Raw genomic sequence first — 27,962 nt, 5'->3', positions numbered from 1 at the left:
CAACAGATATTTCGGACTCAAATTGTGGTTGTAAGCCGAGGGCTAACTCTATAGACTGATTGCCCAATAGAATAACAACTGTGCACGCCTGCAAACTTGTAACTTTTTAATTTTTTTTATTTTTAAAAAGTCCAACAGCTTTAGAATAGATCCAAATGTATTAACTTCTCAAAAAGAATACCCAAAGGTACAGATTTAAAGTATATTCTCCTTTAAGTACAAACTAACTTTCTTGAGATGCATTGCATCAATTTTTTTGCATCCGGTGTGATGCAAAAAGGTTTGTTTGTTTGAATTGCATCCTGGCACAAACCCAAAACGCAGGATGGTTCTCAGCTTACAGCCTCTTTCAGTCTTCTCCAACCTGGTGCCTGCGAGATGGGCTGGGCTACTACAATGACCCTCAACTGATGGGGAATGACGGAAGTTTCTCCGCCCCTCCTGGTGGGCACCAGGTGAAAGGAAGGCTGGTCTTCTTCATTTTGAACAGACTTCCAACAGTATTTTTTTTAGTACGCAATTTGAGAGAAAAAATGTCCCAAACTTTTTCCACTGTAATGATACGGAGTGTTTCTCAGCCTGGACAACTTTAAAGAGGTGTGGACTTCAACTCCCAGAATTCTCCAGACAGCAGAGCTCCCTCTCTTGTAATCCCTTTCTCCGCAAACTCTCCACTCCAAGAGAGAAAGAAAATTCTGGGAGCTGAAGTCCACAAAACGTTAAAGTTGCCAAGGTTGAAAAACATTGATATGGAAACGGGGTTTTAAAACAAAAGAACATGGATCGTCATGGGCCATAGCTATTTAAAAAAAAAAAATGCTCTAAGGATTACCCAAATCTTCTTTGCTTTGAAAACCACAAAAAAAAAATATGACATTTTCAGTGTAACTTCTGACACTCGGCCAACTAATCAGGATCCTTTTATGGACGTTCGAAATGCAGAATGCTGTCGCTGGCAATTCCATTATTCGTCTTAGGGTTCCAAAAAAAATCCCCTGGCTGGAAGTCAAAATTAACCAAACATGCAGAGAGTTTTGGGGGTAATTATATGCTGAGATGTTGACTCCACCACTTCTGATCCCTTGATACGACAGGAAGATCCCTCTCGTGGAACTACCGCTAAGCAGAGGAGTCACAAAGTGCACGTTTTCTCACTACACAACAAAGCAACCATCAACAGAACTCGGAGTGGGGAGGGTGGGGAGCGTTGACAGACGTTATAGGAAACCAGGCTCATTTCAGTAGAGGATGCCCCTGAAGAAAAACCAAGCAGCTCACTTTGTGACCGAAGGATAAAAAACTTTTAACGCGAGGCAGTGCAAGGTTTTACCACAAAGATACTCGCACGTTCGTTTTTGGCAAGCCTACGGACTAGATCCATGCTAGCGTCGCTGAGGAGGCCTTGATGGAGATCCCCAATCACCTTCATGGCAAATTCCACCCCACCCCAATTCCTTCTGCTTTGAGGGTCAGACGAGACAGCCAGGAAAGTTTTGAGAAGAGCAGAAACTGCCCCGTGGCCAAAACGAAAACTAAATCGAACCAGGAGGGCAAGGTATATTATTTTTGTCATCTTTGGGGTGGAGCATCAACAAGGACTGGCATCTTCAAAAACAACCACGAGAACACAACGAAAAGTAAGTAGGATTTTCCCCCTTCTTGCAGGGGTTCATTGGACCTTCCCAAATCCAGCCAACGTGTCTCTTAAGTAAATAAACCAACAGCGTGCTGCGTTTTCCTCGTTATATCGGAATATGAGAGGGTTGGGTTGTGGTCTAACTATTTCAAGCGTGGGGGGTGTGTGTCCAACTTTGGCTGCTTTTAAGAGTTGCGGACTTCAAAACCACACGCTAGTAAGGAAGGGAGGAGAACAGGGGAAAAAAACCCTGGGGAAAGTAAGAGAATAATAAAAATGAATACTCTGAAGAAAAGATGCTACAACCATAAAAACAGGGAAAAGAAAAAAGAAGTTAAGAGAAAAGGGGTGAAGAAGAAAAATGATTAAAAGTGGAATTCTTGAGAGCCCAAGAGAAAATGGATAAGAGGAAGAAAGGAAAAAAAGAGTTGCATTAAGTAGATTAAAGGGAATAGTAATATGATTGGTATTGCTATGTAGCTAATTAAGAAATGAAGAAATTATAGTATATTGTTAATTGTAGAAAAATTGAAAGAAATGCTCTCTATGTTAAAACTGAATTAGAGGATAGATGTTGTTTATGGTAAAAATAGACCAATAGAGAAATATGATCTGGTGCAATTTTTGAAGGGAGCAACTGAAGCTATCGTTTATGTATTAAGAAAAAACGAGTATAAAAAATGGAAAACGATGGAAGAAAATAATTTGGCTGAAAGTGAAAACAAACCTATGATGTAAAATGGATTAGGTAAAGGAGAGGACGTCAAAGGGAAGATCCGTTCAACACTTCTTTTCTATAATGTGTGTAAATTTGTAGTAAATTTTTTTAAAAAAAACTTTGGATTTAAAAAAAAAGAGAACCGTAGACTTCAATTCCAACGGATGGCAGGGGAATTCTAGGGATTGAAGTCCAGAAGCCTTAAAGCACTCAAAGTTGGACGTCCCGGTGTAAAGTAAGGGTAGTAAATGAAAGGGGGGGGGGGAGAGGATTCATCTCCTTTGGGGTCTTGACACAAGCGTCGCAACATCTGCTACAACTTCTGGATCACAGTCTTTCCAGCTCCTTCGGGAGGGGAGGGGGTCTCTCCTAGGCCACTGTCACAAAACGGCTGCCCTTGTTCTGAGCTAGAGCTGTCCTTTGTTCCTTCAGGATGCCGAAGCGCTCGTTGAGGGTCATGCTGGTCTGTGAAGGAGGAAAAGAGAGGAGTTGTTATTAGGATGCTTATTATTAAGCCCTGATGACATTACCTAGTTTGGTAGGGAAACGTCTGCGGGAAAACCACCAAGCTTCAGAGGGCACCAAGGACTCCACCGTGTTATCATTGGGCTTCATCAGCAGAGTCAGCCAGATGTTTCGACTGCGGTGTGGCATTTTGATCCAAACCATCGAGGCCTTCCCAAGGACCTGGGATAGGCAGGCTTTGATTGTTTAATCGTGTTAAAGGGATTATTTATTATTATTTATTATTTATTAGCGTTTATATACCGCCCCCTCTCCCGAAAGGGACTCGGGGCGGTGTACAGTCCGTATCAAAATACAACAGATTAAAACATAGAAATAGCTACATAAATACATGTATGAGAGGAGGATAAAATATACCAAACTGTACAGCTAAATAAATAAATCAATACAAAAGTTTAAAATATCAGGTTAAATTTAAAACACTATCCCTCTAAAAACCAGTAAGAATGTGTATGCCAGGAGGTAGACGTTATAAATTATGCCAAACCAGCCAGTCGGAACAGGTGAGTCTTCAGTTTCTGCCGGAAGGAGCGGAGGTCAGTAGTGGTTCTAATGTCGGGGGGGAGGTCATTCCAGAGGGTTGGGCCCATCACAGAGAAGGCCCTACTCCTTGGTGTCGCCCATTGGCATTGCCTAGTGGAGGGCACCAGGAGAAGGCCCTCCCTATGATTGTGGCAGGATGTAAGCTCTTCAAGAGCAAAGCTGCCTTTTGCAATTGGCGGGTGGCAATTTTGTCAATGACGGTAGCTATGGTTACGGCTCGTTGCACAGTCAGCCAGATGTTGAGACTGGATTTGGCATTTTTATCTGCCTGCCAAGACCTTCCCAAGGACCAGGGATAGGCAGATGCCGCTGTTTGATTATACTAAAGGTATCGTCATAGGATGTAAGCCATCTCATCTTTCCTACTACCTTCTCCTGGTGGTATCTAGTCTTTATCACTTCTTGTTGTATCTTATGATTAATGATTGTAACTATGATCTATGAACTGCTTAGGCTCCGGAGACAAATTCCTTGTGTGTCCAATCACGCTTGGCCAATAAAGATATTCTATTCTATTCCGTTCCGTCATGTCCTATTCTTCTTTTATCTCTCTTCTTAGTCTATTTTGTTCAATTCTATTTCTCTATTCAATTTCATTCGAATTCGAATTCTATTCTGCAATCTCCAGATTATTATTATGAACTCCAGCCCAATCAGGTAGACAGGCTGACGTGGCACAAATCACCAACTTATATATTTTCCCCCCTCCCGAATGTCAACGTACACATTGACGCCACATGAAAGAATTGTGGGCCATCCTGCTGTACCACTTTTACAGAATGATGGATGCATTTCCGAGAGGAGGGGAAATTGACGGGCCTGGGAGGGCAATCTGGCAGCTGGGGATAGCCGATCTGGAGAAAAGAACACCAAGAGGAAATGCGAAACAGAAGAGACCTTGACGACCACGGTTTCATTGCTAAGCAAGGAGGTGGATAAGTCAGCCGTATACCTCCTTTTATGACCTGTTTGGCCACCGTTGCTAAATGAAATGCTGCGCTTTGTTAAGCGATTCACAAAACCGCTACCCACCCAGCTAAACCCGGCTTCCTCCATCGACTTTGCATGTGGGAATTGCCCAGCATGCTGCGACCATCGTAAATCCCTGCAGTTGCCGGCCGCTCAAATTTGGATCGCGGGCCCGTAGGGATGCTACAATGGCCGTACAGTGTGAGGACCACCAGTTTTTCCCGTTTCTCAACGCCGCTGTAAATTTGAACGGTCACTAGGACTATCTGTGCAGTGCAGATGCCCGTGTCAGGGTTCCAAATAGCATCCAAAAGTAAATCAGAGTCCGAGGCTTCCTCAAAAGTTCCAATTTATTAAGAGAGCCCTGATGGCACATCTGGGAAAACCTGAATCTGAAAGCTTCCCGGTTTTTCCCCACCCGGTTGAAAGTTCAAGATCTTGCCCCCCCACACCCACAAGTCCATCCCATGGTCCAATCTCCCACTGCCATGCTGGCAGCTTCCATCCATCCAGTTCTGGTCAGGTACAGAGGTGCAAAGACAAAAGATGACCTTGGCTTTCTAGAAAGAATTTTGTTATGGCTACATATCATCTAACTCCGTACAATCCCCCCTCCCATTTCCCCACCATAAAAAATGCATAGTAGAAGGATAGAAAGTGTGGCAGCAGGCCAGAGATCCAAAAGGAAAGATGGCTGCAGGCCTGACAGCCCAAGATTATCGGGGTCGGAAAAAAACCACACACTCAAATTTTGGGTGACGGTGAGATCGAAACAACCCACCTGCTTCCCGACACTGTTGATGTCGAATTGCAGAGGGACGCCTTTGGGGACCTTCTTCTCTTCCGACGGCTCCTTCTTCAGGAGAAAGGGGGGTATGAGATTGCTAGGGAGTCTCGGTTTCAAAGAGCTGCAGAGCAGAAAAAACAGATTTGGGATAGCACACCTGGCGCACCTTCGATAAAAGGTTTGCCTCACCAGAACTAGAAAACATCTGCAGGATATTCGAAAGTGGGAAAGCAAAGTGGGTTTTTGTAGGAGAAGGAGAGGCAGGGATCAGGGGTGGAGTCAAATGAGGAATAAGCCTGGTGTCAACTCCTAACGTTGCCCTTATGAGAGAAGGGGGAAAGCGCATTCCACGCATACGTTCGGCTAAAGTCAGATCTCAGATTACTCATTGGGGAATGTGATTTATGACACAGACTGAGGGGAGGGAAGAAACAGGGGTGAAGTTCAGCTATAACTCAAAGGAAGCTTAGATGTGACTGAGAAAAGGCCTTGCCAAAATAAATGCTCCCAATAAATGACTAGTTTTGTATTGAAACTTGGCTCGAGACTCATGAATCAATTAGGGCATTTTTAGGAAACCTGACACCTGGAGTTGTTACATTCCCACAAGCGGACCATGCCCAGCCTCTCTTCAATTCCCTTAACACTTATCCAATGCATCACTGGAGGTTTTTAAGAAGAGATTGGACAACCATTTGTCTGAAATGTTGTAGTCTCCTGCTTGAGCAGGGGGTTGGACTAGAAGACCTTCTAGGTCCCAAGGGGCCGTGCCCCGGAACTAAACAAAAACAAAAGCTGTTCGCTCTGGAAACAGAAATCATTTATTTAGGCTGGATTCTCGGCACAATAGGAGTCCTTTAATGATAAGTCTCTGATTAAGCCTTCGTACGCTGCGCCCTTCCGTCCGCTGGAAAACGGCGCCATCCGGCAATGGCTAGCAGCCTTGTTCAGCCGATAACCAGGGACATCGGGGCACTGAACGGGTCAGCTACTTGGCACGCAGTCCTTAATCAGCTGTGCAGCGGTTCTCAGCTTGGCTTCCGGCAAGCGGCGGCCCCGATGGGCTGTGCGGTGGCTGGGTTGCAGCTTTTAGCAATCCGGACTCTCCTCTCGCTGCCACAGCTGTGGAAGTCAACGACGCACCCCCCATCTCCCCCCCCCCCCAGGTTTGACAAACCTCGCACTGGGATTTGACCGCCGGTTTCTTCCAATTCTGTTATTCTAATTTAGGACTGTCCAGTTGACTAGAATCTTGTGAGTGGTGCAGGGGCCTAGAGGGGGAGCCCCTCACCTCACAATCAGGAGGCTGGGAGTTCGATCCTAGGTAGAGGCAGATATTTCTCTCTCTGGGCACAAGGAGAATATATCTGTTGAATGTAACTCCGCACTGGCGACAGGGAAGGGCATCCAGCCAGTAAAATACTCAGCTGCTTTGGGTTGCCCACATTCCACCCCACAAGGGATTATGGGGTCGTTAAAAGAAGAGGATGAGTGATTCACTACTGTTGCAAGATTCTCATCTGGGCACAATGAGAATATATCCTTGGCGAACTCCGCATTGGCGACAGGGAAAGGCATCTGGCCAGTAAACACTCAGCTCCATTGGGTTGGTCCGACTCCACCCCGCAAGGGATTACGGCAGGGATGTCCAAACTTGGGAACTTTAAGACTTGTGGACTTCAACTCCCAGAATTCCCCAGCCAGCAGAGCTGGCTGGGGAATTCTGGGAGTTGAAGTCCACAAGTCTTAAAGTTCCCAAGTTTGGACACCCCTGGATTACGGGGTCATTAAATGACCCCCCCCCCAAAAAAACTGACTAGAATCTTGTGTATAAATAAGCAATAAATCCGACTAACTAGAATCTATTGTGTGATTCTTCATGCTGATAGTTTTACTCACATTGGAGAGAGAACAGCTCCAGGATTGTCAATGGAAATAGTCAAAATCCCTCCATTTCTGGTAGATGTTCGCCATCTGCTTGGAAAGTACAGCTCATTAGTTCCAAATTAATTTACAGGGAATTCAGGACTCAGCCTACAGACCCCCCTTCTTGCTCTAAATCCTAACAATACGGAGGACTCTGGACAGACCACATCATTGACAGCTGTAATCTGCAAGAACTGAGGTGGCGCAGTGGTTAGAATCCGGTATTGCAGGCTAATTCTGCCGACTGCCAGCGGTTCGATCCTGACTGGCTCAAGGTTGACTCAGCCTTCCGTCCTTCCGAGGACGGTAAAGTGAGGACCCAGATGGTTGGGAGCAAGAGGCTGACTCTGTAAACCGCTCAGAGAGGGCTGTAAAGCACTGTAAAGTGGTGTATAAATCTAAAGCAGAGACTGGTGGTGGGAGAGTCAAGAGAGGAACAAGCCTAACATGCTTACGTTATCACAAACAGTCTAAATCAGTGATGGTAAACCTTTTTCGCCTCGGGTGTCAAAAGCATATGCTCGTGTGCCCACCCCCATAATTTAATGTCCCCCAAAGCTGTGCCCTCTGCGCATGCACGCATCGCACACACTGCTGCCCCGCACATGCATGCATGGCTTTCTTGGAGCCTGGAGAGGGCGAAAATGGCCGCCCCTGCCCCCCTCCCTCCCGGAGGCCAGAAACGGCCCGTTTTCCGACTTCTGGTGAGTCTGGTAGGTCCGTTTTTCGCCCTCTCCAGAGTCTTTCTAGGAGCCTCCGGAGGGAGAAAAACAGCCCAATGCGCAAACCGTAGGTTCGGGAACGGGAAGACTCCGGAGGGCAAAAACAGCCGAAAATCAAGCCCAAAAATCAGCTGGCCAGAGCACGCATGGAGCTGACAGGGCAACGCCTCGCGTGCCCTCAGAAATGGCTCTGTGTGCCACCTGTGCCATAGGTTTGCCGTCACAGATCTAAATCCAACTTCTCTTGAATTCCGTTAACTGTTATCTAGAGCCAATTTAGTGTTGATGATTAAATCAGCAAAGCAATAAATCAGCTTAGCTGGAACTCAAACGAGGTAATCCTCGACCTACGACAGTTGGTTTAGTGACCGTTCAAAGCTTACAATGCCGTTGTGAGTTATGATCGATTTTTCGTACCTCACTTAACAAAACGTTTCCCTGAACTACATAAATGTTGGGCTCAATTTTTTCCCATAAGTCGAGGACTACCTGGATAGCATCAAAGAGATTTCTTATTTAACCTCGCTCATTTCTCAAGCAGCCAACCAGCTCCTACCGTGTTTCCCCGAAAAAATAAGACAGGGTCTTATTTTCTTTTGACTCCCTGAAATAAGCAGTTGGCCTTATTTTGGAGGAGGTCTTATTATTTTTGAGGTGCAGGAGACGATGAGCGTGGTCACCTCATGGCGGCTGCTGTGTTGCAATATTTTTGGGGAGGGCTTATTTTTGGGGGAGGGTTTATTTTAGCACATGCTCTCAAAAGCCCGTTTGGGCTTATTATCTGGGAAGGTCTTATTTTCAGGGAAACGGTACTTCTGACCCAACTGAATTCCCGTGCTGAATTTCTGGATGAGTTTGCAAGAACAAAAGGTACCCACACTCCTTAAAAAATGATAGAGATATGACACACACACACACACAGCAAAAAAAAAAAAAAGAAAAGAAAAGAAAAGGAGAGTACAGATTGGTCAATTTCTTTGGAATACTTACGGGCGAGTCTGTTTGGTTCCCTGGTTTCTGTGGTCACTTTCTGGATGGATTTGAGCTTGTACCTGGGGGACGAAAAGAGGAGAGAGAGGAAAGGAAAGGAGAAAGGAAAGGGAAGGGAAGGGGGAAGGGAAGGAGAAAAGAAAGGAGAAAAGAAAGGGGGAAGGCGAAAGGAAAAGGGGGAGGGAAACAGAAAGGGGGAAACAGAAAGGGGGAAACAGAAAGGAAAGGGCAAGGAAAGGGGGAAGGAGAAAGGAAAGGAGGAAGAGGAGAAAAGAAAGGAAGGGAGAAATGAAAGGGAAAGGAAAGGAGAAAGGAAAGGAAGGGAGAAAAGAAAGGGAAGGGAAGGAAAGAGAAAAGGAAAGAAAAAAAATCAGATACCTACGGATAGCAAACTAGCAAGTTGAAGCATACAAGGAAAAATAAAATCTTGGGATTTCGACTTCTACTTTCTAGAGTTACAAAAAGTCCTCCTGTTGCCTCCGTCAATATTTCTCACTCTTGCCAACTTTTAAGACATGTGGACTGCAACTCCCAGAATTCCCCAGCCTAGTGCGGGAATGTAGCGCCTGAAATCTGGGGTCCTCCGGGAAATACGCCCCCCCCAACGGGAACCAACCTTTGAGGGAGTGACAGGATGTCAAGAGTGGCAGAAGAGAGGTCAAATCTCTCCCTCAGATTGACAGGTCCTTCCTACAGAGAAAGGCACGGACGCAAATTACCTTCAGGCCCCGCCGAAAAAGGAAAGTCGCTTGGCGCGTGTCTTTCTGCTGGTATAATCTATTCCCAATTCTGGTGGAGAGGGAGTGTATGCTCGGCCTGTAAAACAGAGCAAGCCATCATCACTACCTATGCTTCTATCGTTTATTGCAGGGCTGGCCCTTTAAGGCTTGCGGACTTCAACTCCCAGAGTCCTCCTGACTGGCTCAGGAATTCTGGGAGTTGAAGTCCACCAACCCTAAAAGGGATCGTAGTTCCCCATCTCTGCTTTATTGCCACGACACAGGTATTCCCTGATTGACAACCATTCAAAGCTACAATGGCATGGAAAAAAAGTGAACCAGGCCCAGTCCTCGCTCTTACGACGATTACAATGTCCTCACAGTCAGTGGATGAAAATTTGAGTGCTTTGACAACAGGTATATTTAAGACAGTTGTGGTGCCTAGAAGTGACACGGTAACCGTTTTAGACCTTCCCCAGGGGGCTTCCAACAAGAAAAAAAGGCAGATCTACTTAATGACATGATTCACTTACCGACAGGTGCAAAAATGGTCATAAAATGGGGCATGACTCGGTTAACAACTGTATCACTTAACAACAGATCAGTTGAGGACTATTGGCATTGTTGCAGAGCAACAAAAGGGAATTTCCTGGATTGAACAGGTCCCTGTCTAAAATTTTATCAGGCGGAGAAATCAAAGCCAATCCAAGCGGAGGATCAACAAACTCCGTGAACGGTCCAAGTCACAACGGCACTGAAAAAAAATGACTTATGACCGGTCGGCAAAAAAGCGGCTGCCGTCACCACCGCCATCTTCTTCGTGCACGCGCAATTCCAAGCCGGTAAGCGGTGACCGGATGGACGGGGTGAGCCGGTGGCAACAGGGGGGGCTGGTTCGGGGGCGTGGCCAGCCAGCCATTGCTACCAGTTCGCCAAACTGGGCAAAATTTCTGCCACCGCTTCAGGCGAACGGATAGGAACCAGCTGAATACTACTTGAATTCACTTGCCCCCCCCCCAGCCCCACGGCTGATGAAGATCTTCCCTGGGGCTTATCTTTGGGATAGGGCTTATATTAGGAGCACGCTCAAATAAAATCAGGCTAGGCTTTGTTTTATGGTTAGGTCTTATTTTCAGGGAAACGCGGTACCCATATAAGGGATCCCTTTGCTTATATACAATACAATACAATAGCAGAGTTGGAAGGGACCTTGGAGGTCTTCTAGTCCAACCCCCTGCCTAGGCAGGAAACCTTATACCGTTTCAGACAAATGGCTATCCAACATCTTCTTAAAGACTTCCAGTGTTGGGGCGTTCACAACTTCTGGAGGCAACTTCTGTTCCACTGAGTAATTGTTCTAACTGTCAAGAAATTTCTCCTCAATTCTAAGTTGCTTCTCTCCTTGATTAGTTTCCACCCATTGCTGCTTCTTCTACCCTCAGTTGCCCTGGAAAATAGTTTGACTCCCTCTTCTTTGTGGCAACCCCTGAGATAGTGGAAGACTGCTATCCTGTCTCCCCTCATCCGGAGGCTTTTCCTGCAAGGTGCAGGCGTGAAGGAAGCTTCTCCAAAAGGACCAAGGCCAGCTCACCTTCGATTTAACAAGGTGGGTCTTCGGAACCGGGCTCCTTGCTTCCTCTGTAAGTCGGGTTGTCTCTGGACGGGCATCTTCCTATTCAAAATGGAGTAATTCCTTTGCAGGTTCTTGAGGGAGAGACACCAAAGTCAGGAGGGGGGGCAGAGAGCAATGTTCCCTCTAATTTTTTTTCAGTGTGAGCAGAAAAGTATAGTGTTTGAGTGGCACATTTTTATGCCTGAGCACCTGAATTTTTTTCACAGGTGTCACCTAAGACAACAACGAAATCTGTATTATTTGAAACTCAAAGTTATGTTTCTTCAAGGTACCCGCTTAATTAAAAGTGTTATATAATATCAGTATCACTTAACAACGCTCCTACTTAGCAACCAAAATGTTGGCTCAGAAACTCTGGCATTTGAAGCATGCAAGTCTTAAAGCTGTCAAGTTACAAGACCCTTGCACCCCTAACCCTTTAGGGAAAAAAACCCAGGGGTCTTCAAACCTGACAGCTTTAAGACTTGTGGACTTCAACTCCCAGAATTCCTCCTCCAGTCATGTTGGCTCAGGAACTCTGGCATTGAAGTGTGCAAGTCTTAAAGCTGTCAAATTACAAGACCCTTTCACCCCTAACCCTTTAGAAAAAAAAACCCAGGGGTATTCAAACTTGACAGCTTTAAGACTTGTGGACTTCAACTCCCAGAATTCCTCCTCCAGTCATGACGTCATCTGCGTGGATCTGCTCCATCTTCGGGTTTTTTCACAGGTGGCAGGGCTGCCGCTGAAGATGCCGACGAGCCCCTACCGCCACCAGAATAACAGCTGCCTCTTCTTCCTCCTCCAACAGCACCACCACATTTGGAGTGAAGCTGCCAAAGCTCCTGCTGGCGTCCCCCTCCACTCGGAGCACCTGAGCTGGGCACCGTGTTACCCCTGCTGCCTTCTCCTCCGCCGCCGTGCTTTTGAGAAGCCATGAGGCCTTTTCCCCCTGCTCCCGCCCCCTCCGCCGCCTTCCTACTGGCTCCCGCGGCCTCATGGCTCCTCAAAAGCACAGCAGAGGAGGAGGGGGCAGGGGTAACGCGGGGCTTAGCTCAGGTGCTCCGAACAGAGGGGGAGGCGCTGCTGCCATGGGCGGGGGTGCCGGCAGGAGCTTTGGCGGCTTCACCTCTGCCGCAACGTCGGGCAGCAAATGTGGTAGTGCTGTTAGAGGAGGAGGAGGTGGCAGCAGATATTCCGGTAGCGGCAGGGGCTTTGGGAGTTTATTTTAGCCGCAGCGCCGGGCGCAAGCACCTAGGATTGGCCGCCCACAAAGGACCTCCCCGGGCTTGCTTTCCTGAACTAGCGTCAGTCGCCCCGCGCTCACCAAAACAAGTCCGGGGAGGTCATTTGCGGGCGGCCAGTTCTAGCCGTCTGCAAAGGACCTCCCCCAGCCTCCGACGCCTGTGACAGTAGAAATCACTGCGCGGCAGTTGGAAACTGCTGCGCGGTGTTTTCTTGCCACGTGCGCAGCCGCGCACCTTAGAGGGAACAGTGGGGGAGAGGGTGTGTGTGCATATCCACAGAAGCCAAAACAAGATTAAAGCCCCCCCCTCCCCCCAATGTGCTTTTTTTCAGCAGGCAACTGGACATCCTTGTTTTTTCTTTTGAAGACATTTTGCTTCTCAACCAAGGAGCTTCTTCAGTTCTGACTGGATGGTGGGGAAGGGAAGGCTGAGACTGATGTTTCTCGAGCTGAGCCAATTTTGAGATGGGTGGACTTCAACTCCCAGAATTCCCCAGCCAGCCAGCCAGCGGGGCCTGTCATGGCCGAGTGACTTCAAAGAAACGAACCCCATTTTCTTCCCTCCCCCAAACTGCACTGACCCCCACCCGGTACCTTTTCAGTGAGTGGCGGCCTGTTGAGGGGGCTGATGCCCTTGTGAGCCCCCAGGGCTTTCCTCGCTGCCAAGCCCGTCTTAATGCCGTAGGGACGCCTCTTCCCCGGCAGCTGCTTTCGACGTCCCAAGTGATTCTTGCCAAAACCTGTGAGGGAGGAAAGAAAGAAAAAAAAAAAAAAGAGAGAGAAAGATAAATAGATAGGGGAGATGGAAGGAAGAAGTAAGGGAAGGAAAAAAAGAAAAAGAAAGAAGAAAGGAAAGGAGGGAGGGAGCAAGGAATGAAGGAAGGAAAAAAGAAGAAAAAGAAAGAGAAAGGGGGGAGGAAAAGAAAGAAAGAGGGGTTAGAAGGAAGGGGGAGGGAGGGAAGGAAGGAAAAAAGAAGGAAAAGGAAGAGGAAAGGGGGAGGGGAAGGAAAAGAAAGAAAGAAAGAAAGAAAGAAAGAAAAAGAAAGAAAGAAAGAAAGAAAGAAAGAAAGAAAGAAAGAAAGGGGGGTTAGAAGGAAGGAAGCGGGGAGGGAGGAAGGAAGGAAAAAAGAAGAAAAAGCGGAAAGGAAGGGGGAGGAAAAAAGAAAGAAAGAAAGAAAGAAAGAAAGGGGGGTTAGAAGGAAGAAAGGGGGGAGGGAGGGAAGGAAAATAAAGTGGAAAGGAAAGAGGGAGAGGGTGGGAGGAAAAGAAAGAAAGAAAGAGATTAAGAAAGAGGAAGGGGTTAGAAGGAAGGAAGGAAGGAAGGGGTGGGAGGGAGGAAAAGACAGAAAGAAAAAGAAAGAAAGAAAGAAAAAGAGGGGTTGGAAGGGAGGAAAAATGAAGAAAAAGAAAGAGAAAAGGAAAGGGGGTGGGAGGGAGGGAGGGTGGAAGGAAAAGACAGAAAAAGAAAGAGAAAGAAAGAAAGAAAGAAAGGAGGGAGGAAAAAGAAGGGATTAGGTCCTTTCTCCTATTGTGAGAATAACCTTGGGGGTCAGGAGGAAGAACTGAAGCCTAGACAACTGTCACTCAAAAGAGATCTCAGCCAATAGAAGGAAAGGGGGGAGGGGCGTGGGAAATGTCTTAAAAGGGACCCTCCCCAGTTCTCGGGAAAAGTGAAGGAGGGGAGGGGAGCTTCCAGACTCTCAAGATTCTGGCACACGAACCTTACAACAAGGACAGGATTGGAAGTCTTCAAGTTACAACCATTCGTTTAGTGGCTGTTCAAAGTTACAACAGCCCTGAAAAAAAGGACCATTTCCCACGTTTCCCACGTACTTCCCCATCGTCAGGTGATCAACCTTCAGACGCTTGGCAACTGGCATGTACTTATGACGGCTGCAGTGTCCCAGGGCCATGTGATCCCGCTATGGTGACCTTCTGACGAGCAAAGTCACTGAGGAAGCCGGATTCACTTAACAACGGTGCTGCTGGCTTAAAAAGTGCAGCGACTCACTCAATGGCTGTGGCAAGAACGGTCGTAAAATGGGGCAAAACTCACTTCACAAATGTCTCCCTTAGTGGTTCTAAGTCGGAGACTTCCTGTAAAAGAGGAAGATTTCCCTTGCACGTATGTGCCAGTCGTTCCTGACTCTAGGGGGCGGTGCTCATCTCCGTTTCAAAGCCGAAGAGCCAGCGCTGTCCGAAGACGTCTCCGTGATCATGTGGCCAGCATGACTCAACGTCGAAGGCGCATGGAACGCTGTTCCCTTCCCACCAAAGGTGGTCCTTATTTTTCTACTTGCATTTTTTACGTGCTTTTGAACTGCTAGGTTGGCAGAAGCTGGGACAAGTCACGGGAGCTCACTCCGTTACGTGGCGCTAGGGATTCAAACCGCCAAACTGCCGACCTTTCTGATCGACAAGCTCAGCGTCTGAGCCACTGCGTGCCAATCACATTAGCTGTCTCTTATTGGCCCAAAACACGGGATGGTTTCCGTGACAACCATGGTCCCGAGACACAACTAACCTGGATAGTCTTGAATCCCCCACTTCGTCCTCCTCATCCGGAACTGTCGCGGGCCGTTCTGCGGGAGGCTGGGCTTCATCTTGGGAGAGTTGTGCTTCCTCTCTTCTCTCTTGTTCAACTTAATTATGTCGTCTGCGAAAAGACAATTTGGTTTGGTGTTGAAGACGGGGCAGCCCACACAGGTAGTCCTCAACTTACAACGGTTCGCTTACTGACCACTCAAAGTTACAACCGCGCTGAAAAAAAGTGATTTGGGACCATTTCTCCGACCGTTGCCGCACCCCCAGGGGCAGCCCAGGCAAAGCACCCATACAGTAGTCCTCAACATACAACGTTTCTCTGACCGTTGCAGCATCCGTGATCAAAATTCAAGTGCTTGACAGCTGGTTCATATTTATGATGGTTGGGGGTCTCCCAAGGTCACACGGGGTCCCCTTTTGCGACCACCTGACAAGGAGAGTTCATGGGGAAGCCAGATTTCACTTAGCAACCGTGGGACTAATTTAAAGATGGCAAGAAAAGTCGTAAAATGGGGCAAAATTCACTTCACAAATTTCTCACTTAGCGACATAAATTTTGGGATCAATTGTGGCCATAGCTTGAGGACTACCTGTAATCCTCCCACCTAGTGCAAGAAATCCTGCTGTTTTTATTCAGTTCCCAGAAAGGGTAAATCGAAATCCCGAATGGATCATTTAAATCAGGGATGGGGAAACGAGGACCCCTTTATGTCTTGTGGACTTCAACTCCCAGAATTCCTCAACCAGCCATGTTGGCTCAGTATTTCTGGGAGTTGAAGTCCACAAGTTATAAAGGGGCACACTGTTCCCCACTCCTGATTTAAATTAAACCTTATACTGTCCAGTTAGGATTACTACATACCGTTTACCATCATCCACAGCCCTTCCCAGAGTACAAGTTACAAGTCAGCAACCTACAGCCTTCTGTTCTCTTCACGGCATCCCCCCTGCGCATCCATTTATTCTAAACTAGCCGATAACACGGCGTTGCCTGGGTATTTATTTATAGGGGGAAAAGTCCGGACCAAAGGTCATTTCTAACGTTGGGTTTTCCTCCCCTTACCAGAGGGAGCCCCCTTGTGGAGTACTGTGAAGCCGTTACCATGGCAACTCCACTGCACTGTACAGCAGAAGCCATTTTACATCCGTACCGTAGAAGCCATTTGAAGGCACAACAGGCTGTATCTTAACAGAACACACACCTCAAGGGGTGTTAGGGGTGTCTTACTCCAGCGGTATTTGCTTCCAGAGAGTAAGTCATCTGTGTACCAAGTTTGGTTGAAATTGCTCAAGGCGTTCCAGAGTTATGCTGGGACACACACACACACAGCCATTATAGATAGATAGATAGATAGATAGATAGATAGATAGATAGATAGATAGATAGATAGATAGATAGATAGATAGATAGATAGATAGATAGATGATAGAACTGAGCCCAGAAGGACGTTTCTCCCAACACAACCTTCTCTGGTTGAGAGGCTGGGAAAAGGCATTTGTGTTGCCCAAAGGGACGAATTCAAATCAGAAATCGCTTACGAAATCTCTCCGTGATCTCTCCCTGGAGACAGGATCCCCCCCCCCAAACTCATTTTCCAACGTTATTAACTCTCTTAACAAATAGCCCTCTCCCTCGAGAAAAAGCAAAACGACGGTGGGAGATGAGTTGGCTAAATTTCCCTTTTGTAAATGTGAATTTGAAACAAGGACGCCGGGAGGGATGCGGAGTGAATCACAATGGCTTTTTGTCAAAGGAAATCAGGGAAAATCCGAACTGCTAAGAGAAGTAACCATCTTGGTGTCTGCAAGTGGAACCTATTTATACAAAAAAAATAAACAACATAAATAGTATAAAGAATAATCCCTATGCAAACAATTGGGGGGGGGGGGGCGAAAAAAAAGAAAAACTAGTCATTTGTTTCTCTCTGTGTGTGTGTGTGGAGTAGTTGTGGTTGTGTTTAAGAGTCCGGCAGCCCATGGATAGAAACTATTTTGAAACCTCTTTCTTTGGCTGGCTATGCTTTCATGCCTTCTGCCCGATGGTTGAAGCGGGAAGAGACACTGACCAGGGTGTGAATCCTCTCTGAGTATCTTCCTTACTCTGCTAAAGCAGCGAGACCTGGCGAGGTCATCCAGCGGTGTCAGAGGGCAACCAATGCTTTCGAATTGATCCTTGGTTGCCCGAAGCTAGAGAGCAGGAGAATGTGCAGCTTGCAAGTCTCCCCTTAGCCAGGAATGCCGGCTGGGTGACTTTGGGCCAGTCACCAGGAGACGGTGAGTTCTAGTTCCGCCTTTGGCATGAAAGCCAGCTGGGTGATTTTGAGCCAGGCATTCCCTTCTCAGCCCACCCCACCTCACAGGATTGCCGTTGTTGTGGGGAAAAAGAGGAATGTGTCTTTGACAGGTTCTCCGTCTTCAGCTAGTTATAAAGCAATAAAGGTGGGATTTTTAAAAAAAAAATAAAGTCAAATCAAATAAATAACACTGCCCAAACACAGGCACGGAAATCTCAACTGGCTCCAGATTGTTAGCAGGGAATTGGAAATGGGAACATTTTTGTTCCATAGTCAAAATAATTGCATATTAGTTTTCTATGCGCAACTTAAAAGGAGAGGATTGTAATGCAAGTCTAATCGTCACCATATGTCAGATTCACTAAAGCACCAACAACGAATTTTATCAGTGTTTGTTGCAGCAATCACATCCAGAAAGCACACACAGGTAACTGATTCAGCAGGATTCATTAACTTCCCATCCACATACTGGATCTATTGGTTTTGCCTCAGACCTCGCTTTACTTAAGTGCTATCTTTTCATAACCAGTAAAAGTACTCTTAATTCTGCAAAATGGAGTTAAGTGGTTTCTTTCTTGGTTGCTGAAGGAGGCCGGCTTGCCATTTCTCTCTCTCTCTCTCTCCTCCTCTATCTTATTATTATTATTTATTTATTATTTATTCACATTTCTAAACCGCCCCCTCTCCCAAAAAGGGACTCGGGGCGGTGTACAGTCCACAATAAATCACAGATAAAATACAAATATAAATAGAGCTATAAATATATGTATGTATGTGGAGGAGGTTAAAATTAAAAGTCCTGTACAGATGAATAAATATGAGGCTAAAAGCCCTAAAAACAATTAAAACTAAAACATTACCCTTAAAATAACCAGATGAGAATATACTACCAGGAGTTCATAGATGTAACATTTATAATCATGCCAGGCCAGCTAGTCGGAACAGGTGAGTCTTCAATTTTTGACGGAAGGAGCGGAAGTCCGTGGTGGTTCTAATGTCGGGGGGGAGGTCATTCCAGAGGGTTGGGCCCATCACAGAGAAGGCTCTACTCCTTGGCGCCGCCCGCTGGCATTGCCTAGTGGACGGCACTTGGAGAAGGCCCTCTCTGTGAGAGCGGATTGGCCGCAGGGATGTATGTGGGAGGATGCGATCCCGCAAGTAACTAGGTCCTGAGCCATGGAGCGCTTTAAAGATAGTAATCAGGACCTTGAAACGCACCCGAAAAACCACAGGTAGCCAGTGCAGCTCGCGCAGGAGCGGTGTTACGTGGGAGTATCTAGACCTCCCCATGATAACCCGCGCGGCCGCGTTCTGGACTAGCTGCAGTCTCCGGGCGCGTCCCAAGGGAAGCCCCATGTAAAGAGCATTACAGTAATCTAGGCGAGACGTCACCAGCGCATGAGTGACTGTGCGTAGGGCATCCCGGTCCAGTAGGGGGCGCAATTGGCGCACCAGGCGAACCTGGTGGAACGCCCCCCTTGCCACGGCTGCCACATGGTCATCCATTGACAGCCGGGCATCTAGGAGGACGCCCAAATTGCGCGCCCGTTCCACAGGGGGCAGTAGCTCGTCCCCTATGGCCAGCGATGGAGTCAGCTGGCTGAACCGAGGTGCCAGAAGCCACAGCCACTCAGTCTTGGAGGGGTTGAGTTTGAGTCTGTTGTCCCCCATCCAGACCCCGACGGCTTCCAGACACCGGGACATCACTGCTACAGCCTCGTTGGGGTGGTTTGGGGTTGAAATGTACAGCTGTGTATCATCAGCGTACAGATGGTATTCAACCCCAAAACCACGGATGATCTCACCCAGCGGCTTCACATATGCATTGAACAGAAGGGGCGAGAGAACCGACCCCTGCGGCACCCCACAAGAGAGTGGCCTCGGGGTCGATCTCTGCCCCCCTGTCAACACATATTGCATCCGGCCGGAGAGGTAAGAGTCGAACCACCGTAACACGGTGCCTCCGACTCCCATCCCCTCCAACTGGCGCAATAGGATACCATGGTCGATGGTATCAAAAGCCGCTGAGAGATCTAATAGGACCAGGATAGAGGAACAACCTCTATCTCTGGCCCTCCAGAGATCATCAACCAACGCGACCAAGGCTGTCTCAGTGCTGTGCCCGGGTCGGAAGCCGGACTGGCGTGGGTCTAGATAATCGGATTCATCGAGGTGACGCGGAAACTGCTGCGCTACCACATTCTCAACAACCTTCGCCAAAAAAGGGAGGTTGGAGACTGGACGATAATTAGCTAGCTCCATTTGGTCGAGTGAAGGCCTCTTGAGTAAGGGCCTCACCACCGCCTCTTTCAAGACGGTAGGTAAGGATCCCTCACCCAACGAGGCGTTCACCAGGCCCAGAAGCCAGCCTCGTGTCACCTCCCAGGATGCCAGTACCAGCCAGGAGGGACACGGGTCCAATGAACATGTGGTGGGTCGCAGCCTTCCACGCAACCTGTCTAAATCCTCGGGGGCAACAGAGTCAAACTCCTCCCAGAGTGGACTCACAAGACTCACTGCTGACGGCCCGTCCAGACCACTGGAGGGGGCCCATCTGCTCCGGATCTGAGCGACTTTGTTCTGCAGATATTCTCCAAACTCCTCTGCTCTACCCTGTAAGGGTGCCCCCCGCGTCTCTTGCACCAAGAGGGAGCGGGTGACCCTAAACAGGGCGGCAGGGCGGTTCTATCATCTATCTATCTATCTATCTATCTATCTATCTATCTATCTATCTATCTATCATCATCTATCTATCTATCTATCTATCTATCAATCAATCATCTATCTATCATCTATCTATCTATCATGAATATATGAAATACATAGAGTAAATACACAATTCCAAAAGCAGATATTCCAATGTGGTAGCAAATACAAGTAGAACACAAGCAGAGGAGAGAAGAGTTTCAGTTTTAGTTTAGAGCAGAAGACTAATTTAGAGCTCAGCACACACTCAGAGCTACAGAGCTAAGCCATGCCCAGGCTCCTTGCTGTCTCCTTGTTACTCACACAGCAAAAAACTGCTTCAGTTTCCAAACAGTCCCCATTGACTGACCTGTTGCCATGTCTTTGAACATACTCTGACAAATTATAGGTGAGATTCTGGACAGAGCTTTTATTGGAGCCAGTTCAGAGATCACCCCAAGAAAATCAGGGGTGCTGCTATGCTCAAGACGTTCAAATAGGAGTAGCAAATTCCAGTTCCCTCTCATTGTTAGGCCAGGTTAGGAAATAAGAAATATGGAAATAGAAGATAGGATAGGTTAGGAGAGAGGATTACAAAATTGAATTAGTAGGATAGAACAGAATTCTTCATTGGCCAAGTGTCATTGGATACACAAAGAATTTGTCTCATGCCTAAGCTCTCAGTGTACATACAAACAAGAAAGCAACCCATATATATAAAAGCAAAATACCACTCATGCATCATCATCAAATCTCCTGAACCATAAAGCCTACAAACTTGAAATTTGCCACATATGTTCCTCTTGGCTTCTAGGCGCTTGCTAAGAAATGGCCATCGGAATATTAGTATTTTTTATATTATTATTAACACACTCTGAGGCTAAGGAGTTAGATGTTCTACTCCCCCTCCCCACCTGAAAAGAACTCTGTTCCAACTGCCACTTGGGCATGGCCACCACATGACTCATCTGGCCTGTGGGCTGGGAGTTTAGACATTCTACTCTCCCTCCCCACCTGAAAAACGCTCTGATGCAGTGGTGGGTTCCGTATCCCGTTGCAACCAGTACGCTGCGATGGGGCTTGGTGTCCACCACGTGAACGCAGGCATGCACACCCACTGCCTGTGATGCTCCAGCTGCTCGGCGGAATGTAGCACAGGCGCTATACATGCACAAATGGCATGGTTGAGTCAAATACAGGTAAAGAGGGTGGGCGGGCCCTCCGAAACACCGTACCGGAACAGTGCCTGCTGCTCCCAGCAGGCACCGGTATGCCCATACCGGCTGGAACCCACCACTGCTCTGATGCTACTCCCCCTCCTCACCTGAAAGGGAGAAAAGGAGATAACATAGGAGAGGCTTCTGTGGGACCAGCCTGAGGGAGAGAAGAGCAGAGGTGGATCGTAACTACTCAATACAATACAATAGCAGAGTTGGAAGGGACCTTGGAGGTCTTCTAGTCCAACCCCCTGCCTACGCAGGAAACCCTATACCGTTTCAAACAAATGGGTATCCAACATCTTCTTAAAGACTTCCAGTGTTGGGGCATTCACAACTTCTGGAGGCAACTTCTGTTCCACTGATTAATTGTCCTCCCTGTCAGGAAATTTCTCCTCAGTTCTAAGTTGCTTCTCTCCTTGATTAGTTTCCACCCATTGCTTCTTATTCTACCCTCAGGTGCCTTGGAGAATAGTTTGACTCCCTCTTCTTTGTGGCAGCCCCTGAGATATTGGAAGACTGCTATCATGTCTCCCCTGGTCCTTCTTTCTCTTAAGCTAAACATTCCCAGTTCCTGCAACCGTTCTTCATAGGTTTTAGTCTCATTAATGTTCAAGCTTTAACTGTAAATTTATCAAGCCCGATCACCTAGTTCCATAGCGAAGCATGGGTATCCAACAGACTAGTATAACATAAAATACCAATAAGGGAAAGTAACAGGAAGTTGTGGCTGGCTCAGGAATTCTGGGAGTTGAAGTCCACGGGGACTAAAGGGGGCCATAATTGCCCAACCCTGATCTATCTACCATAACAGAATCTTGAAAAATGATGGGCATTTTAACTTCCCTCCTCCTTCTGCCAAAGAGAATCAAGGCAGGGTGACCTTCCATTTTTTTCTAATACCTTCCTTCATTCCTGGGTTTAATTCAGATTTTGCTAGCTGCTGTTTTCCTTCTCCATGGTCCTCTACACTCAAGCACAGAAACTCTCTGCTTATTACCGCTCTCTCAACCCAACCTACTTCAGAAGGTTGTGATTGTACGAAAAAGGAAGTAGGAACAACGTCAACTTCCTGGAGGCAGGATAAAGATAATAATATAAATTAAATAAATGGGACAGTTCCTAGCCCTAATCCTGAAGAGAACTGCCAGGTTGATTTATATTTGACTTATATTTCATATTTCCTAATTGCTCATTTTCCTTCTGTGCTTTTCCTCTACATTCTTATTGGAAAAAAGTCTTGCCTGCAATCAATATTTGGCTTAACATCAATTGTTTGCGTTCCCTAGAAATCTACTTGTATATTTCTAAACTAAATAATTTTCTACTACCAACAAGTCTTTGGGCTTTATTTGCTACTATTTTGCTTTTTTACAACTGTTTTTCCTTTATTGTTTTTCACTCTCTAAACCCTTTTCGATGCATGTAAACCACCAGCTAAGGTAAAGGTTCCCTTCGCACCTATGTGCTAGTCGTTCCAGACTCCAGGGGGCGGTGCTCATCTCCGTTTCTAAGCCGAAGAGCCAGCACTGTCCAAAGATATCTCCGTGGTCATATGGAGTCATATGGCCAGCATGACTCGATAGCGACGGTCGTAGGGAGGGGCGGGCACGAGGACATCAGAAGAACACATGGCCGGTTGGGAGACCGGGGCTGTTGGACACACCCGGTCGCTTGTACCAACCCCCGCAGTCTAGGTGGACAGGATCGGCAGAGCCTGGGCCTTAGGCTGATGTTATGTAACGCGAGGTCCATGGTTAACAAGGCCCCCCTAATCAGGGACTTGATCACAGAGGGGGAGCCGGACCTCGCAGGAATAACGGAAACCTGGTTGGGCCCGGAGGGGGGGTTGCCCCTCGGGGAAATGTGCCTTCCAGGTTACCGGGTATTCCATCAGCCACGGGCCCAGGGTAGGGGCGGTGGGGTAGCGATAATCATCCGGGAAGATTTGGCTCCAAGAGAATTCACTGTGTCGCAGACATCTGGTTGTGAGTCTCTGGGCGTGAAATGGGGCCCAGGGAGTCAGTTGGGTCTGTTGATAGTATACCTGGCTCCCCGCCATACATCAATGGCCCTGCCCGGACTCCTCGAGCTGATCGCGGAGATGGCGGTTGAGACCCCCAAGTTATTAGTGATGGGGGATTTCAATCTGCCGTCGACGGGAGAGGCATCCGAGGCAGCCCGGGAATTCTTGGCTTCCATGACAGCCATGGATCTGACTCAAGTAGTTCGGGACCCCACACACGAGAGAGGCCACATACTGGATCTTGTGTTTGTCTCCGACCAGTGGACGAGTGATCTGGGAAGAGGGAATTTAGTCATCACGCCCCTGTCATGGTCAGATCACTCACTTCTCCAACTGGACTTCCCTGGCGCTACCCCCCGCCGCGGGGAGGCGGAACCAGTTGGTCCCAGATGGTTCCGCCCCAGGCGTCTGATGGAACCAGATAGGTTCCAGGCGGAGCTTGGGCCACCTCCTGCAGACCTGTCCCGCTCCCGGGCAGAGGACCTGGTGGCCGCGTGGAACAGTGCGGCCGCCGGGGCCTTGGACCGGGTTGCGCCTTTGCGGCCTCTCCGATGGCAACGATCGACCCGGGCCCCCTGGTTTAACGGGGAGCTAAGGGCGATGAAACGCCACAGGAGACGCCTAGAGAACAAGTGGAGATCCTCCCGCTCCGAATCCGATCGAACACAGGTAAGAGCCTACTTAAGGACCTACCTTGTGGCAATAAGGGTGGCCAAACGTCAATATTGTGCCACCCTTATAGCGTCCGCAGAGAACCGCCCTGCCGCCCTGTTTCGGGTGACCCGCTCCCTGCTGTCGCAGGGACAACGGGACCCCCCATTGCAGGGCAGGGCAGAGGAGTTTGGGGAATACCTGCAGGATAAAATTGATCAGATCCGGAGGGGGTGGACCCACTCCAGTGCTCCAGAGGGGGCGTCCGAGGCTAATCTTGAGATTCCACGCTGGGAGGAGTTTGACCCTGTTGTCACCGAAGATTTGGACAGGTTGCGCGGGCGACTGCGAGCCACCACATGTTTATTGGACCCGTGCCCCTCCTGGTTGGTACTGGCTTCCTGGGAGGGTTCACGAGGCTGGCTACTGGGACTGGTGAACGCTTCGTTGGGTGAGGGCCTTTTACCAACCGCCTTGAAAGAGGCGGTGGTGAGACCCCTGCTCAAGAAGCCTTCTCTGGACCCAACGGAGCTAGCAAATTATCGTCCTGTCTCCAACCTTCCTTTTTTAGCGAAGGTTGTTGAGAGTGTGGTGGCTCAGCAGTTCCCGCGTCACCTGGAGGAAGATGATTATCTAGACCCGCGCCAGTCCGGCTTCCGACCCGGTCACAGCACGGAGACGGCCTTGGTCGCGTTGGTGGATGATCTCTGGAGGGCAAAGGATAGGGGTTGTTCCTCTATCCTTGTCCTATTAGACCTCTCGGCGGCTTTCGATACCATCGACCATGGTATCCTATTGCGCCGTCTGGAGGGGTTGGGGATCGGGGGCACCGTATTGCGGTGGTTCCGCTCCTACCTCTCTGGCCGGACGCAATGTGTGTTGACAGGGGAGCAGAGGTCGACCCCGAGGCCCCTCACTTGTGGGATCCCACAGGGGTCGATCCTCTCGCCTCTCCTGTTCAACACATATATGAAACCGCTGGGCGAGATCATCCGTGGTTTTGGGGTGAGATATCATCTGTACGCTTATGACACTCAGCTGTATATTTCCACCCCAAACCACCCCAACGAGGCTGTTGAAGTGATGTCCCGTTGTCTGGAAGCCGTGCGGGTCTGGATGGGTGACAACAGGCTCAGGCTCAACCCCTCCAAGACAGAGTGGCTGTGGCTTCCGGCACCCCGGTACAACCAGCACATTCCATCGCTGGCCATCGGGGATGAACAATTAGCCCCGGTGGAACGGGCACGCAATTTGGGCGTCCTCCTTGATGCCCGGCTGGCTATGGAAGATCATGTGGCAGCCGTGGCGAGGGGGACGTTCCACCAGGTTCGCCTGGTGCGCCAATTGCGACCCCTTTTGGACCGGGAGGCCCTGCACACAGTCACTCACGCGCTGGTGACGTCTCGCCTGGACTACTGTAATGCTCTCTACATGGGGCTCCCCTTGAGGTGCACCCGGAGACTGCAGTTGGTCCAGAATGCAGCCGCGCGGGTAATTATGGGGAGATCGAGGTTCTCCCATATAACACCGCTCCTGCGCGAGCTGCACTGGCTTCCTGTGGCCTACCGGGTGCACTTCAAGGTGTTAGTTACCATCTTCAAAGCGCTCCATGGCATCGGGCCTAGTTACCTGCGGGATTGTGTCCTGCCCCATACATCCCTGCGACCCATTCGCTCACACAGAGAGGGTCTCCTCCGGGTGCCGTCCTCTAGAGATTGTCAGAGGGCGGTGCCCAGGAGTAGGTCCTTCTCTGTGGCGGGCCCTACCCTTTGGAACGACCTCCCCCCAGACATTAGAACAACAACCGATCTCCGCTCCTTCCGCAGTAAACTGAAGACCCACCTGTTTCGGCTAGCCGGCCTGGCAAAATTCGACAACTTTTCCACCCCCAGGTCATTTTTAATTGTCAATTTTAGTTTTTAAACTATTAATGTTATTGGGGTTTTAACCTTTTTCAGTATTGTAATTATTTATTTATTTTTTACCTCCTCTGTATGACACTGTGCTGACTGTTGCTTGTGTACGTCGCCCCGAGTCCCTGTGGGGAGAGGGGGCGACTAATAAGTTTAAATAAATAAATAAATAAATAAATAAATAAGTAAATAAATAAGTAAATAAATAAATAAATGATTCAACACCAAAGGTGCACAGAATGCTGTTACCTTCCACCAAAGGGGGTCCCTATTTTTCTATTTGCATTTTTAACTTGCTTTCGAACTGCTAGGTTGGCAGAAGCTGGAACAAGTTCACGGGAGCTCACTCTGTTACGCGGCGCTAGGGATTCGAACTGCTGACCTGTCTGATCGACAAGCTCAGCATCTTAGCCACTGCATCCCCAAACCACCAGCTAGTTTGGGCTACAATACAGGTGAGCAATTTTTTATTTACATAATTTGTTCTGGAAAACCCAACTACCCTCTCCAGCACACATATTCAGGAAAGAATGCCACACTTTTAAGCCCTTCTCTATCCCAGTGTACCATTCAATGTGAATATTATAAATTTGTACAAATTTAGGATACCCCCATCCAGAAAAACAAGAGGTTCTACTAGCAACATTAGCCTGGCCTCTGTTTTCAGCGGTGCACAGATAAGGTACAGAGTATGGCTAAACCGAAACCTTTCAGCAGCGACAATGAGAATCAAAACAGACTGTGGTAATTTTTCTTTCCCAAACTGCAGCCGGGCCTTTTCCATCCTAAGGCACAAAGGAGTGCAAAACGTAAAACCTAAGGGCAGGGAGCAGCAAGCAACCTCTGGCTGCTCTCCCAAAATGAAGCTTCATTATCCTTTTTTTTATTTTTATTAGTTAGCATATGGCATCTCTACAGAGGTCATGCAATCACCAATATGCAAACACTAAGACATTATAAACACAAATGTAAGTTTAAGTGACGCATGAGACTCTATGGCACCATATTATGGCAATCTTATCATGGTTTTTACCTCAATATTTTATCTCATATATTGTACTATACACACACATTTTTGTGTGTGTGTTTTATACACACACATGTGTGTGTGTTTTATTCACACACATACACATATATACATAAACCACAGGCCAGCTGAGTCTGCAATCTGGGATTTCCTGGTGGTCTCCCATCCAGAGATTAACTTTAGTAGAGTGTCTGTGTGTGTTTTTTATACAAACGCATATACATCCACATATATACACACATACAAGACAGACAGACAGACACAGTATACCAAGGTTAATCCCCGGACAGGAGACCACCAGGAAATCCCGGATTGCAGACTCAGCTGACCTCGAACCAGATAACACCGGGAAGTGACAAGGCGCCTGGCTGGACCCAAAAGAAGACTTCCCCCTCGAGGGCAGACACCCGCCATCACCTCTTTCGGGCCACGCCCACCTATGGCCCCTACGCACCCCCAGCCAGCGTCCCCATGGTTCGGCCCGAACACCCCCCTGGCCAACGTCCCTATGGTTCGGCTCGAGCATCCCCTTTCAGCGTCCCCAATGGTTCGGTCCGAGCACTCCCCCCCCTCCCCGCTGGTATCTCTATGCTTCCGTCCTAGCCCCCCCCCCGCCGGTGTCTCCATGGTTCGGCCCGAGCATCCTCAGCCAGCTTTCACATGGTTCGGTCCGAGCAACCCCCTCCGCCGGGGTCTCCATGGTTCGGTCCGAGCAACTCCCTCCCCTTCGCCGTTATGCCCACTCGCCCTCCGCGTCTCACCCAGAGACATGTCGATCTTTTCCAGCGTTTCTCCGCCGCCGCTGGTGCTGCTGCCTCCGCCTCTCTGGAGCGAGGACGCCCCAGCGCCGAATCCGTTCATGGCCGCCGCTGCTGCTCTCGTCGCTACCCAAGACGCGAAGCAAAGCAGCAGCCGACGGAGAGGGGGCGGGGGTCTCTTTTAACCTTCCGCGCCTGCGTCAATCGGAGGCCGGCGCCTGCGCATTCGGGTCGGGGCCGAAGGGAGCCAACCGCTTCGGCGCGTGCGCGTAGCGGCCGAAGCGGGTCGGGGCGGAGAAGTTTTCTTCCTCTCGTTTCTCCGCATGCGCAGAGATTTGTGGCGCTAAAGCGGCGAAGAAGGTGGGAGCCCTCTGCCCCCTGCAGGCGTGGAGGACTCTACGCAACCAGACCTGGCTGGTATATAGGGCAATGTGGTTTATTTTGACTTGAGTTT

At 48.5% G+C, this 27,962-nt stretch overlaps 1 protein-coding gene across 1 annotated transcript; it reads right to left on the bottom strand.

The window, feature by feature from the left end:
• Positions 1-96: 96 nt before the first annotated feature.
• Positions 97-27,715, bottom strand: FYTTD1 (forty-two-three domain containing 1). Its single transcript, XM_081956133.1, has 9 exons — positions 27,512-27,715; positions 14,918-15,049; positions 12,988-13,133; positions 11,127-11,239; positions 9,536-9,632; positions 8,817-8,878; positions 7,078-7,152; positions 5,173-5,299; positions 97-2,819 (listed from the first exon to the last, which is right to left on the bottom strand). The coding sequence occupies exons 1-9, from the start codon at positions 27,609-27,611 to the stop codon at positions 2,724-2,726; spliced, it is 948 nt and encodes a 315-aa protein (XP_081812259.1). The 5' UTR covers positions 27,612-27,715; the 3' UTR covers positions 97-2,723.
• Positions 27,716-27,962: the final 247 nt, after the last annotated feature.

The sequence above is a fragment of the Natrix helvetica genome, assembly GCF_964273705.1.
Source record: "Natrix helvetica genome assembly, chromosome: 5".
In the NCBI taxonomy this organism is placed as follows: Eukaryota; Metazoa; Chordata; class Lepidosauria; order Squamata; family Natricidae; genus Natrix; species Natrix helvetica.
The sequence above is the reverse complement of the archived record's forward strand: the minus strand, read 5'-3'. Positions and strand labels throughout refer to the sequence as shown.